A 14,629-nucleotide genomic window follows, 5' to 3' on the forward strand; every position below is an offset into this window, starting at 1 on the left:
TAATCCAAGTCTCATTTATGTGGTCGTATGCTCACTATTTCCCAAACACTTGCATTTTTGCTATAACTTCAATATTTAAAACACTTATGCATAGGGCTGAGCAATATGGCCAAAAAATTATAAAGCAATATTTTTAGGCTATATCACATACATATATCTAGATATGTTGAAATCTAAAACTAAACTCTTAAAAAAAACTACAGAAACATTGAAATTAAATAAGGACACTTCTGTTACATAATTATTTTACTTTATAAAAGTGCTTTATTTAAGTTAAAGTACTGTTTTAATGAAGTTTATGAAGAATGTTGTTATAATTAAATAAATAAAAACAGCACCACCAGTGTTTTTTTTCTGCTCATCTTGGGCTGGAAGTGTTTTTTAGTTGTGCACTTGTTGTAAACGCATGGAACGCACTGCAGGTGTGAGCAGAGCGTGACGGCAACCTCACCGAACTGCTGCATCTTGCACACTGGCGTTGTTCACACTGGCATCATCTTCACTGTCTATTTTTGCTGATAACCGCATAGATCGCCAAGCCATCTTTTTGCTAGATGAGCAGCACATTTTTTGCAGACACTAGATATCAGACAAAAGCCAGAGACTGCCATGTATTAACTTGCAAAAGAGCAGCCTCCCTCTCCCCGTGTCAAGTAATTCCCTTGTGCTGCTACAGGCGCAGCTATTTGAACAAAGGAATAGCATGAAAGTCAAGAGCACTCATTCCACAGCAAAATCTGGAGACCAAAACGTCCCCAGAAGCACACTGCACAGCATGCTGACAAGAAAAAAGAAAAAAAAGACTGCTTTACTTGAAGCAATGGCAATTGGCTCAGGGTCTCTGACTGATGATTTGAATCTATGACTTTAAAGGGGCAGCCCTAGAAAGTTAAGAGTCTAACTGGTTTAGCAGTTGTAGTGGTTGTCAATATTTTCTGAAATGCACATTGCTCAGCTGACACTGCAGCATTGATTACACAAGTATAAAACTTAGCACATCCCCTCAAATACTCCATATGTACTTTCACTTGCAGGATTACTTTCTCATGCAAACTATATTACAGTCTTAAGGTATCTCAGGCGACTTAGGGGTCTCTGACTGATAATTAGAATCTAAAGGGGCAGCCCTAATTAATATATTTTAGAATTTATTCTGTACTGACACTTTGTACCTTCTCCAGCCATCTGTTTTCCTCAGCTTATGTAACTTTTACTGAAGAAACTATGATTTTGTTCTTGGGCTGAATCTGAGTCGCTATATGGAGTAAATTAATCCATATCCTTGTGTCTGAAGCTTTTGACCCAAAGCAATAACCAAGCTTATTCTTGTGGGTGTCAGCACAAAGTTGTTCTTTTCTTAAACCTCGTTCCCAGTAGTAAAAGATTATAAAATCATTGTTTTGGACTTCAGCAAAGAAGCCTATAGATCCATGGATCGACCATATAGTGTACACATGTTTAAAAAGTTCCCCATGGCCACAATGAAACCTAAAATAAAACCGAACTGGTCAAAATTCTATTGCTGCCATCTGTCTGAACCTCCTCCTTTCTCTCTCTTCCCTTTTCTGTCTTCTTTTCCAGCATTGACAGTCTGACCATCCCGTCACGGTGTGGTAAGGGCGTGCTGCGGAGGGTCACGGAGGTGTTTGACTGCTGGTTTGAGAGCGGCAGCATGCCTTACGCCCAGGCCCACTACCCCTTCGAGAACAGGAAGGAGTTTGAGGACACGTTCCCAGCAGACTTTATCGCTGAAGGCATTGACCAGACGAGGGGATGGTAAGCTGTAGATGAATGGATAGATGGAACAAGGCTGACAGATGAGGAATAGAGACGTTGAGACCTTCCCTGCTGAGTTCATTGAGGGAATTGACAAGAGCAGAGCATGAATGGATGGATGGACACAGATAAAATGTGGACGAGTTCCTCAAAGGCTTAATCATTGGCCAGAATCATAGTGGATAAATGAATAAAATGTGTAGATTACATAAATATGAGTTTTTCTTCAGTCCTACCTCAGAAGGAATGAATTGTAATGTTTCAATCCCTACTTGTTACCCTGACCTTGTTGCTTTTTGTATCCTGTCATAGGTTCTACACCCTGCTGGTGCTCTCCACAGCGCTGTTTGGCAAACCGCCCTTCAAAAATGTCATCGTTAACGGATTGGTACTCGCTAGGTGAGTCCATTGACTTATTAACAAACTCCTTGCTTTTCCTTCTTTCATTTGCAAATAAAGATTGCCTCCATTAAATTATAAAGGTGTGTTTCCACATAACATTTTCTTAGGCAGAAAAGTGTTGGCAGGCTGCTGGGGAGAACTTCATCCTAGCATTTCATAAGTAAAGAGCTCCCAATGTTGTTTTTTATGATGTGCTAAAAGTGGATTTTGTTTCTATGGCAACAGTATCTTCACATTAATGTTAGCTAGGTGGCAAACGTAACAGTGCATAAACAGAGGGTTGACCACTCAGTTAACTACAAGCTTACAACATGTATGATGATAAAAGCACAACACTCACCAGCAACATTAGGCGTCTGTCTTTGTCCTCATGTGTCTGTCTTTGTCCTCATGTGGTCATGTATGCTTTTTTTTAATTTTTTTTTTTTTTAGCCTGAGTGATGTACACATTACTACCCTCTCTCAAAAGATTCAAACCAACAATATTTCTTTCTCTTGATACTTTCCAATTTCCAATACCTCCAATTTCCCGTTCAGGCTTTGGCTACACAGGCAATGCTTAGTGCTGGTATCCATTTTTTGTTTTTTGTCTTAAATGGGATTCGTTGACAATAAGAAAAATACAGGATATTGCCAACTTTATCCTGTCAGTCAGTTTCAAACACATCCGAGTTATTATATGTCTTGTGTGCCTAATCCACTGTTTGTCCTTGTCTTTACCCCTATTTTTTTTTATTGTTTTCTCCTCCCTTCTCCACCTGCCCATTCATCCATCCTGTAGTTTCTGCTGTTTCTCATGATCAGTTTGGTATGTGTGCTGTAACATTTAGCCCTGAGAGCTGCTCTACAATAGGGCAACTTGTCCTCAGCCCTGGGGTCTATAGGCAGCACTGTGCTCACAGGCCTACTGACCTGGAAGGACTAATTTGAATAGTGCATGGTTTCTAACATACACTTCTATGCGTGCATGCATGTGTATGTGCATTAATGCCTTTGCTTGTCTCATTCCTGCAGCGATGGTCAGAAGATGAGCAAACGCAAGAAGAACTACCCAGATCCCGCACTGATAGTGCAGAACTATGGAGCCGATGCCCTCAGGTCAGCTCTGTGCTTGAATGTGAACGAGTGTGTGTTTCTGAAGCATGAATGCTTGTGTGCCGGTGGCACGATTCTGTGTGTTACCCTACCGTATGTTATTAGCAGGCATGGCTTTAAAAGGTTTGAATTGCTGTCCACGCTTTAGTTGGCTCGTTCTTCGTCATACAAACAGTATAGCCCCACTCACGCATACTATACATACACATTCATACACGCGTTTCTCCTCATACATTCTCTCCTTCGCCCTGAGCAGTGAGAGTGCTACGGCCATATGGCCTAATGAATAAAGCACTATGCAGTAACGCCATATGCTCACATGTATACGGATGAAGAGTGAGCTGCAGAGATAAAAAGAGAAAGCAGTCTACTTCTTTTTAAGGCTTCCATATATAAAATGTCTCTCGTGTGCCATAAAACTTTACTCACAGAATTTTATATTTTATTTTTATGGTACAGTGAGCTCTTTAAGAGTTTTACTTCAGCAATGATGTTGCACACAGACCTCTGTGCAAGCACCTCAGCCCTGGCCATATCACTAAAGTACTAATAATGAAGGTCAAGCTCATCCTCAAGTGTAATATTGCTATAATGCAACAGTAACCAACAAAATAAAAGCTTTAATCAAAATTTATTGATATTTTGGGGCAATTCACTCTCAAAATAAAATACTTTTTGCTTGTATAGGTCAGTCTACTGACTGTCAGTCCAGTCAGTAGACAACTATGTAATGAAACCTAGTTTACCAGTTTGTAGTTTCAAAATTATCACTGCAGTTACAAAATTGTTTGCTCTCTGGCTTGTTGCACACAAGGGAGGGATGCACCTCTAAGTCATTAATGGGGCAGTCTAACAGCAATCTGTCAGTACAATAAATTATAGTCATTAAAGAAAGTGGATTTAAATGACAGTTAGCAAAAAAATGACCCATTTTATATCAGTATTGTAGCCACTGAGCTCTGGAAGTTACAATGTTGCCATGGAAATGGTGGAGTAATATTTTTAGTGATTAAAGGTGTGTGCTGTCTTGCTGATTTGATCACATTCCAAATGTGAAGTTGACCAATCAGATTGCCTGGTCGGATTGACTTTTTGTATAATGCCAATTCTCTTACATTAGATAGAAAATAAACCAGCGAGAGACTGAAATACAGACTGTGTTTTTGTTTAAGTATTGTTAGTGTCAACCATGAGTCTGTGTGTTGGCTCATTTTAAGATGCCCAAAAGTATTTAACCAACTGATGGTTCTGTCTATCCTGCATTTTATTCCTAATGTATCTTTAATAGTTGATGCTATTAAAATTGCACAGGGCCTATTTCATGAAGTTGCATCATGTTAGCTTGCTTCCAGAATCATCATCAAAACCTTTTCTTACCACTCTAACCCACTGTGCTGATGCCTGCCACAGACCATTTTACTGATATGGATTATTCTGAATATCTGTCATTGTCATGTCTACGGTGTCTTTATTTAGCTTTAATGAAGAGATTTCTTTGCACTGAGATGCTGTTGGTAAAATTAGGTTTTTGGTCCCAAAAATTTGTGCAGAACATATTCATGTTGGACATTTAGCCTAATTGGTGAAGCTAATCCAGATACGTTTGACAGCTGAATAGCTTTGCATTAGGAAAATACAGCCACCCTCACAGATTTCCTTTAATCATGTCCAATAAGTGTTTTTACGGTGACCATGTAAAAAAGGAGTGTTTTCTCGGACTGTTGTTGCAGGAAGTTTTAAACAGGGTTTTAACAGCCTCTACGCATCAGCATGAGCAACATACTGAAGTTCAAATGCTGCTTTCAACCCACAGTGGCACTTTAGAGGCATGTTGTACCTGCTAAATGTCAGACAAATGACAAAGTGACCTTTTGTAAGCCGAAAGTGGCTCTTCTTGCTTTGTTCACTGATGTATGCTGTCTGCATCTGCTAGATACAGTTGCAATTAATGATGTGGTTCAATCGCCTCTAACGCTGTGCATGGTTTGCTCGCTTGCAACAATGTGTGTTCCTGTTCCAGCGTTTATCAGAGCTCAATGGGGCATTATTGGCAGCTGGTATACTCTGACAATGGTTTAGAATTAAAAAACAGATGCAGTTGTCTCAGGCTCTATATTGAAATAAATCCTGACTGAACTAGATACTCTCAGAGTCTTGCACAGTCTCTTGGGACAACTCTACCATTATTATAGAAATCAGTATCAACAAATTATTATTTTTAGCATTGCAAAAGTTTACAGTTTATTAAGTTTCCAACATCTGTGTAGGTGTACAGTATGTACACTCCTACTTTCCATATATAAACTTTTAATGAAACTAATGAAAACATGTCTTGGTGTGCACTGTCTGATGAACTGTCATTTAAAGAGATAACGGTGATTTATCTTGCAACAACTGATTATTTTCATGATCGGTTAATCATGAGTGTGTATTGGGATTCACTGTTTTTGAGCCAGCCGCCAATGGCCATTCGATGAACTGCAGTTTTTTGGCACTTCTGCTTCGGCTTCATTTTTACAGCCTCAGAGGTTGCAGCATGTTTAAAATTGAGAAAAGCAGAGAATCTGCACATTTGAGGCCTAAAAACAGCCTTTTCTGCCATATTTGCATGAAAATTACTTCAACAATTAATTGATCATAAAAATAGTTTACTTTTTTTGTCAGGCAGTTAATTAATCTGGATTAGCTCCAAATGTACATATAATGTTATTGTTGATTAAATGCCACAGCAAAGCATAACATAGCAATATTATTATATTGAGTACGATGACATTTGACCTTAGACTGTAAAACAATAGTTGTAGCTACTGTGATGTTTGTGAAACTTTGGTGAATATGTATCTGGGCAACACAGCTTAGTTTTGCAAAGTTTATTCTGACAAACCACTTGTTTTTACATCTCTCTCTGCACATGTTGAAGTTATTACCTGTGCTCCCACTGTATGCTCTTACTCACTCATAATCAATCCTGCCGCATTAACCAACTCTTTCACTGTCTTTCTTTGAAGGCTGTACCTCATCAACTCTCCTGTAGTGAGAGCGGAGAACCTGCGTTTCAAAGAGGAGGGCGTCCGAGATGTGTTGAAGGATGTCTTCCTGCCGTGGTATAATGCGTACCGCTTTCTGGTGCAGAATGTACAAAGGTTACAGAAGGTAATGAACAGAATAAAAAGGGCATTACTTCCAACAACTTCCACTGTGTTCCTTTGGATATTCCTCATCTAAAAAACACAGCACTGCTTGATAGTACAGCAGTTTGTTTACCGCTAAATAACGGTACAATTGTTGCAGTAATACCTTTTCCTAATGTCCCTTTATGATTTGTTTACTGATGGTATTTGGGTCCAATTTGAAAAAAAAATCTAAGCATAAACCTTTTTTTCTCTCGATTGTCTCAGACCTGCACTTTAAAAACTCGTGAGAGCAATTTTGAAAAAGAATCTGAATGCTGCATGTTGAATGGGTAGCAATTCAGTCACTGGATGACCACTCTTACACCAACCAGTAGGAAAGAAAATATAAACATATCTGTGTTTCCACCTGTAGACAAAGACAGTAACATCTGCTGCAGGCTGAGCTACCTGCACCACCTGCATGCCATCAGTGTAACAGTTGGGGTTTCCCACACATTCATTTATTTTTGGCAGCCTGCCATGTAATGATTTTTTAAATTTTTGGAGCCCGACCATTCGTTCGCAGTGCTGTTGGCATACATATACATATATATGTGGTATATACTGTATATACCACTCCGTTATTCATTGCACCACACTGTTGGAGTGCAGAGAACTTGTGCTGGTTCTAAAAATTTGCTGTCACTCCCTCTGCAGCAGCTGTTTCTCTCATTCATCGATTTGATCAGCTCTGACTATCAACCCTGTAACTCAAAATGCTCACAGTGCTGCTCTCATGAAGCGTTTCACATGCACTACATTCATGGATCCACAAAAACACAGAATGATAATACTAAGTGGATAAAAATCGTCATCAGCTTTTGCCCCCCATAGACTCCAATTTTGTGGAAAACACTGTACATCTGCAGTTCAAATTTTGTTCAAAACTTGTGGCTTATATGTAAAAGTGTTCAACACACACAGACACAAACATCACCTATGAAAGCAGGAAAACATGTCAGAACACTGTTTGCCTGCAGAGGCATACATGTGAAGTATTGCTGCAGAACTCGCTTTCTTTGCCTCTAGATGACAATATCAACATTTCTTTACATGCAGGACGAAACTGCTATGACTTCTACTTTTCTTGGGTGTATGTGGTACAGGTTTCAGGCCTGGTGTCAGCCGCTTCACATTAGTGATATTATGTGTCGTCATTAACAATAGTAACTTGTGTGTTTATGTCAGGAGGATGACATTCAGTTCCTATACAATGAAAACACGGCGAAGAAGAGTGACAACATCATGGACAAATGGATTCAGTCCTTCACGCAGTCCCTCATCCAGTTCTTCAAGGCTGAGATGGACGGTGAGACCGACGTCCTCCAAACACAAAAGCGCACACAGTTTTTACTCCCAGGAATTCCATGTTTTAAAGGTCCCATATTGTAAAAATGAAAATTTCCATGTCTTTTTATTTATAAACCCTGTTTTTAGTAATATATAGAAAGTGCTGTTACAGTGCTCTTAAAGTCATTCCCTGGTTGCAGTGACAGTGCAGAGATGTCGAGAGTGCAGATGTGAAAGACCTGGAAATGCTAACCAGTCAGACTGGGCTTTTCTGAAAGGGGTTCTTAAAGAGATAGGCCCTAAAACGAAACATTTGAATGCTAGTATATTCAAGCAGACAGTATGAGAAAGAGAAAGTGTATTTTGAACATTAAAGCATGTTCTTGTAGAAACCCTTGATATAAGTATCAACCTGAAAATGAGCACAATTTGAGACCTTTAAAATCCATCCCATCTGGCAACCTGGTCATGTTGTTTCTATATTCAGCGTAAATAAACTGACGGTAGTTTCTTGTTGCAGCTTACCGCCTGTATACCGTTGTGCCTCGTCTGGTCAAGTTTGTGGATATGCTCACCAACTGGTACGTGAGGACCAACAGACGCCGTCTAAAGGTGAGAATCTGAATCAGAGCTTATTTAGAGGTAATGTTGTTATTATGTAAGGCAGATGAAGCTAGGGACTAAAATGTATGGAGGCCCAGGAGTGACAGTTAGTAGCAGTAGTAGGATCTGATGAGTCAAGTAGACTTTAGTGTATAAATACAGATGAATCCACATTTGATGTCCTGTACCTTTCTTGTTTTGTTGTTTTGTTAAGCACATAAGTTATTCATTCAGTTGATGGACTGCTGATAAGTCTCCTCATCATCGCCTCCATCAGTGAACATTTTACAGCAATCAGTTTGTGGCCCTCCTCATCAACATTTGGTTGAAGTGAATTGGGGATACATGCTCCGATGTGTGCTCGGGCACTTTTATCTTTCCACTGTTCCAAGGGGACCGCCTGTATTGATGTGTGTGTGTGAACTTTGTAGGGAGAGAGTGGCACTGAGGACTGCCTGTGGGCGCTGGAAACCCTCTTCAGTGTTCTGTTCTCCATGTGCAGGCTGATGGTGAGTCATACAGCCTCTGTTTGCGCCTGTGTGTGTGTGTGTGTGTGTGTGTGTGTGTGTGTGTGAGTGTGTGAGTGTGAGAGAGACCGAGAGAGAAAAGCGAGTGTATGGGGGAAAATTTCTTGTGGTGAGGTTTTGCTTTTGTGCATGCAAGACACAAAAAAAAATAATGTTTGTGTGTGTGTGTGTGTGTGTGTGTGTGTGTGTGCGCGTGCTGGCATGACTATGAATTATGTATGAGTAGGAGTAGGAGTTTTTATTTATAACACATTGAAGATGTTTGCATGTGAGGCGAGATGCACACTAAGAGCCAGTTAGCCTAACCCAGATCAATACAGATCAGCTGTGAGCTACACAAATTAATTAACCACGGCTGAAATGGTAGAGAATTACTTGGGAAGTGACCTCACTCTAGCACAATTCTCTTTGAACGTTTGCACCTATGAGGGAAAAAAAAACTGCAGTAAAATGTGTTTTGTTTGCTGATTTTTTTAGCTGCTTCTGACTTTTAGACCTTTCGTGTCAAAAAATGTAAATTAACTACAGTACAGAGCAACTAATAATTCTCTCCCCTTCCTTTTTCTCTCATGTCGACTTGCTTTCTTCCCACCTTCACCTCAGGCTCCCTTTACACCCTTCATTACAGAGATGATGTACCAAAATCTGTGTCACCTCATCGACCCCGCCTCTGTCGAAGAGAAGGACAGCAGCAGCATCCACTATCTCATGCTGCCCCAAGTCAGGTTGGAAAAATCCTCCGATAAAGCTAAAATTTTATGGACATCGACTGTTTCATGCTACTTATACTGAAGAGGAAAAAAGGCAAAAGTGCCCTTAGAGTTAATGCTATTCACACTAGCTAAGAGTGTCTAATGCTATAGTGATGGTAAATGTGTCACCCTGCTGCTCCCACATCTTTTAAACATTTCGGCTGTGTGGATCCGGCTAGAAATTGGGCATGTGCAGTACATACTCTTTAGACAGACTTTCCAGGAGTACTTCATAGTAGAAGCCTGCTGCCCTGCATGATTCACAGGTCACCTATGCAAACATCAGAAAAATTTGTTTAACTTTCATCTATCGCTGCAGCAGCTCTAAGGAAAACGATTTATGTAATAAAAAGCTACATATCAATTCAATAAACTTTAATTTATCAAAAGAGAATATATCAGGATCTGCCTGATTCAACTCACAAGGTGGCAGTGATTGATTTTGATATTATTTTCCCCAAAAATGTGACATTGAGAACAGGCAATCCTTGATAGATTCATAATAACAGTGGTGTTGCGTGACTTAATTTATGTTGAGAGTATTTCTCATGTCACAGAAACTGCTGGGATTGAAACTTATGTTATGGATGTGATCATGCTGTCTGTGATATGACGATGTATTTGTTCCAGTGCTTTGCACAGATCTAACACTTGGCGTTCGGCCATCATCCACCCCTCTCCGAAGCTCTGTGCACCGCCTTTGCCTGCCGAAAAGGCGGCAGGGTCTGCGGCACAGCACGGAGGTCCCAAGGGACTGCCAGTTGACACTGATCATATATATTTTTAGTCTCATAAATGTCCCTGAATTTATAAATATGTAGCTTATTACTTAAGCATTCCTGTAATCTTAAATCACAACATCTGCCATTACAGCAGACTCTGTATTCACTCATGTCCAGGGGCGACCTGTTCTTTAACAAATTTTAGCCACAATGTTCTTTCCATCTGCACATATATGTTACACAAGGTGACAAGATCCTGTTTTGTTCATAGTCTCAATAAGTGATGATAGTAAAAACCTTAATGTAGCACTTTTCAGTCACACAATGCAGATCAAATGTCAACTTTTATTTTCATTTTTCTATGTAGGGAAATTAGTTATTTGCAACTCCTTCAAATAGCATTGACTACAGAGCCACACCCCTGTATCTTCTAGGACGTCTTTTTCAAGGACTCATAATTAGTTCACACACGTACTGAAACCGGATTCAACCAAATTAATTTAACTAATGTCATCTGGTTCAAAAACTGCCGCTCCTGCCACAGAATCACCCTGCAGCTCTCACAGCAAACCGCTCCTTGTGTTAGCCCCTTTACTCACAGGATTTCCACTGCTGATCCAAAGCCTAATCAGTTTCAGCCAGAGTGCATGGCCTTACTCTACCCCGATCGTATCACACTCTGAACTCCACAGAGTGGAAGCTTTTGAAGCTTGAGGGTTCACAGTAGTTTCTAGATGACTGTCAGGCTTGACAGCAGCTGTTCTGTGTCTTACCCATTTCTTCTCTTCATTCATGCTGTTCGCTGTGTCCTCTTCCTCTGTCAGTTTATACACCATCACTCTGATCAGATTTCCATTTTAGTATTTATTATCATACATGTTATTTTATGGGATTGATTGGCTCTGTAGATAAAAAGTTGTGTTTGAATGAGCAGATTTTCTGTTCATGTGTCAAATACAAGGCTGTTTTCTGGGTGATAAAAGTTAATCACACTGATGAGTTTTCCACAGTGGTAAAAAGTTAGTTTCAAACAACAACCAGGTCATCAGAGACTAGAGATTAAGAGAGGATGCTATGTATATATACTGTATATATTTTTAATTATGCTAATTGGTTTTCAGTTTTTAAGATACATTCAATACAAATACTTTTTTGTGTTCCACAAACAAAAAAGAAAATTGTGGGTCTAGTTAAAGTAGGGTACCGAACTCGACTTTTAAGGATAGTGAAATTATTACATCAGTACTACTTAGTTCAGATTTATGTTGAATCCATCTGTGCCAAAACAAGTACCTGAGAACAGATCTGGCTGAGAACGCTGGGTTTAAAAAAAAAAAAAAAGAGACTACTGCGAAGTAGCCACAAGCCAGACACAGAGCTCCCAGGCCTAAAGAGGAGATCTGCTTCTGCCCTCAACCTCAAACAGAAGGCAGAAGCGCCCCGAAATGGGGAAGCTGCCCACGGAGCTCTGCGGCTCTTCTATTGACTCCCTAGCAGGCCAAAACTATTGCTGCAGCAGCGATCTGCTGCGATAGTTTCGGCGTGTGATCTATTTGCCTTTCTAGATTATTTTAATAATAGCCTGGTGTCACTGATAGATAAGCAGACACACCTACACACACACACACACACACACACGCAAGCAGACAGACCGAGACAGAACATTACCTCTATGTGTGATTAGAAAAGAGAGAAGGAGCGGAATTAATTTTTAGTCCTCTATGTCATCCCCTGCAGCTTGTTCAAAAATTACATTTTTATTATTTCAGTGAAAAAATAGCACAGAAACAAAGGTATCGTGAGGTACCAGAACTGAATTCCAGGTACCTGTAATGTGAAAGGTACCGAACCCTAGTTCAAGTTGCTTAAGAATTCAAATGCAAAGATTCACTGATACCATGTGTCCAGAAACAATGACAGTGCATAGGTTTACATAACAAAAGATTTAAATGTTAGATTCAGTGTACACCAGGAAGGGAGGCCACGTTTTCTCAAATTTGTCATTAGAGCCACAAAGTATAAACCCAAGCTTCCCTGAAGTATAAACCTGAGTTCCTCTCGAGTTTGTGCGCTTTGGCAGAGAATTACCCCACACAGAACTGCACAAGGCCTGTCTTTGATTGTCAACCCTAAATGGATATTGCTCTCAAAATATAATCATTTCATTTCCTTCCCTTCAATTACCTCAGTAAAATGCGTGCCCTGGTGGCTGATCAGTTTTATAATGCCTGGGAGGAATTTCTAATTGCCCAAACTTAATTGCATCATCTTTAACTGCAAAAAAGTTCTGACATGATTAAATATCCGTTTGATTTAGCATAAGGAAAAATAGTTTTTGTAATGGTTCATATAATCTCCTCTGTCACTTTGGCAGCGCTCAGTGCTGCTGCTTTATTAGCCTCTTGTCCTTCCTGCTGTCGAATGGGACACTTCACCCCCCCCCCAAAGGTCAGCCACCAATCAGGCACGGGGAAGAGCTGCTCCTCAATCAGCTCATTAAATGATTGGCTGTCCCCGGAGTCCTCTCCTTTCTCATTTTACTCCACTGTTGTGTGCACACAGAGAAGCAGACTGCTGCAGTAAATGAACAAGCATTGTGTGCGTGCACACACACAGACACACACAGACAGTCTGTGTTCCTGCAGACAGTTCGGGCTAATATCTCTATTATGCGTGATTATTGGTGGCTGTGCAGCTCTAATTTGGATTCAAAGGCGGAAGTCTCTGTGTACCTTATTAGTGGATGCTCCTTAGTTAAACTCGGGCGCTGGTGGTTTTGAACTCTGTTTCTACTAACCTTGTCACGCTCTATTATTCATTTTTCTAGCTATTTTGCTTTCTGAAACCGACAATTAACCCGAAAATGGTGGTCGATGCTTGTGAGTTATGGCAGAAATGCACCTACATCCCCTAACTGTACCCGGAAATTGTGCAGAATTTCACAAATTAATGAATGATTCTCTTAAGACGATGGGTTGTTCTGAAAGATGTTCCTCTCATCCTCCTACATCCTGTTATTATAAGAAAAGAGCTCTGTCAGGTGCTACCCATTGCACTTCTCCTCAGGTATAGAGTTTTGGATAAAAACTTTCTCTCCTGTGTGTTAGATGGGATTTACGAGAAAAAGCTGCGATAGCACACACTATAGAAGCTAACTCTGGAGCTGACAGTGTCACTCATGACATAATGTTAACGTAACAAAAATTAAAAATCTCTGGAAGGCTGCATGCGAGAGAGACTTACTATTTTTTGGCCCAGAAGTTTAAGTTAGCTGTTGCCGTTTCAGCGACAATCGTATCAGAAGATTTGATACCTAGCCTTCAACTGCCTCTTTTGAGACTTTGTTAAATATATGATAAATTACACCAAATGTCTTCTGTTATTATTTATCTATTTTCCGTGTTGAAAACATTTATTGTCGTTGGGCATCCATGATGCCTTTGTCGAACCAATCAAAGGCTGTGTTTCTGACTTTCTCTCAGATGCGTTGGGTTGTGGTTGCCCCCTCAAAGAAGCTGCATCATGGCACTGTTGGCGAGTCACTCTTAAGACTTTAGCAGAGTTAGTATGTGTATGCAATTTAACCTATAGAGCAATATGCCTGACCAGTCAAGTATAGTCTCTGTTGTTAACCAGCTCACGGTTGACCACCTTTTTTCATTCACGTGATCCAAACTGCTGAGTTAAGAAGTTATTCAAGCACTTATACCATGGCATTGTAACCCTACTTATGTGATAACATTCTCTTAATCTGTGTTTCTGTTTTTTTTCAGGGAGGGTTTGATTGACAAGCGCATTGAGAGCGCCGTTTCACAGATGCAGTCTGTGATTGAGTTGGGCCGAGTCATCCGAGACAGGAAGACCCTGCCCGTCAAGGTGAATCATCAGCTTTACACAGTCCATTCATACACTATTTAAAACTATGGGAAACATAAAATATATCAGCTGATATTTGATTAGTGCAGATAAGCCATGTCAGATGATTAAAAAATCAACAAAAAGCAGCACAGAAATGCCAAAACCATGTTTGTATTTTTGTTTTATAGGCATTTCACGCACCATTAAGCACTAACAAGTGAAGAACTTTGAAAAATCTAGTACATTAATTGTTCACAATTGCTCAAGGGATCTCTTACTTGTTACATTTGTTACATTTTAATATAAAAATGATGAATATCTGTAAATTTATATTGCTTTAAGATTTTTGTGCCACCCAAATATTATTATATTTGCTTAAAAAATCCAGCATCAATCCAACCCTCATGTTCTCTGTACTGTGTCACAAATTC

At 39.9% G+C, this 14,629-nt stretch overlaps 1 protein-coding gene across 2 annotated transcripts in view; it reads left to right on the plus strand.

Moving 5' to 3' along the window:
• The window catches only part of iars1 (isoleucyl-tRNA synthetase 1), a 73,318-nt gene that overhangs the window by 36,812 nt on the left and 21,877 nt on the right, over positions 1-14,629 (plus strand). For both annotated transcript variants that reach the window (XM_042506187.2, XM_042506179.2), the window contains exons 16-24: positions 1,582-1,776; positions 2,089-2,175; positions 3,193-3,276; positions 6,282-6,426; positions 7,635-7,755; positions 8,257-8,348; positions 8,771-8,848; positions 9,470-9,591; positions 14,114-14,216. In XM_042506187.2, coding sequence (XP_042362121.2) covers positions 1,582-1,776; positions 2,089-2,175; positions 3,193-3,276; positions 6,282-6,426; positions 7,635-7,755; positions 8,257-8,348; positions 8,771-8,848; positions 9,470-9,591; positions 14,114-14,216 — 1,027 coding nt within the window. The remainder of the gene's footprint in view (positions 1-1,581; positions 1,777-2,088; positions 2,176-3,192; positions 3,277-6,281; positions 6,427-7,634; positions 7,756-8,256; positions 8,349-8,770; positions 8,849-9,469; positions 9,592-14,113; positions 14,217-14,629) is intronic.

This window comes from Plectropomus leopardus, chromosome 2 (genome assembly GCF_026936395.1).
Source record: "Plectropomus leopardus strain MGB_pleo_1.0 chromosome 2, ASM2693639v1, whole genome shotgun sequence".
NCBI classification, from domain to species: Eukaryota; Metazoa; Chordata; class Actinopteri; order Perciformes; family Serranidae; genus Plectropomus; species Plectropomus leopardus.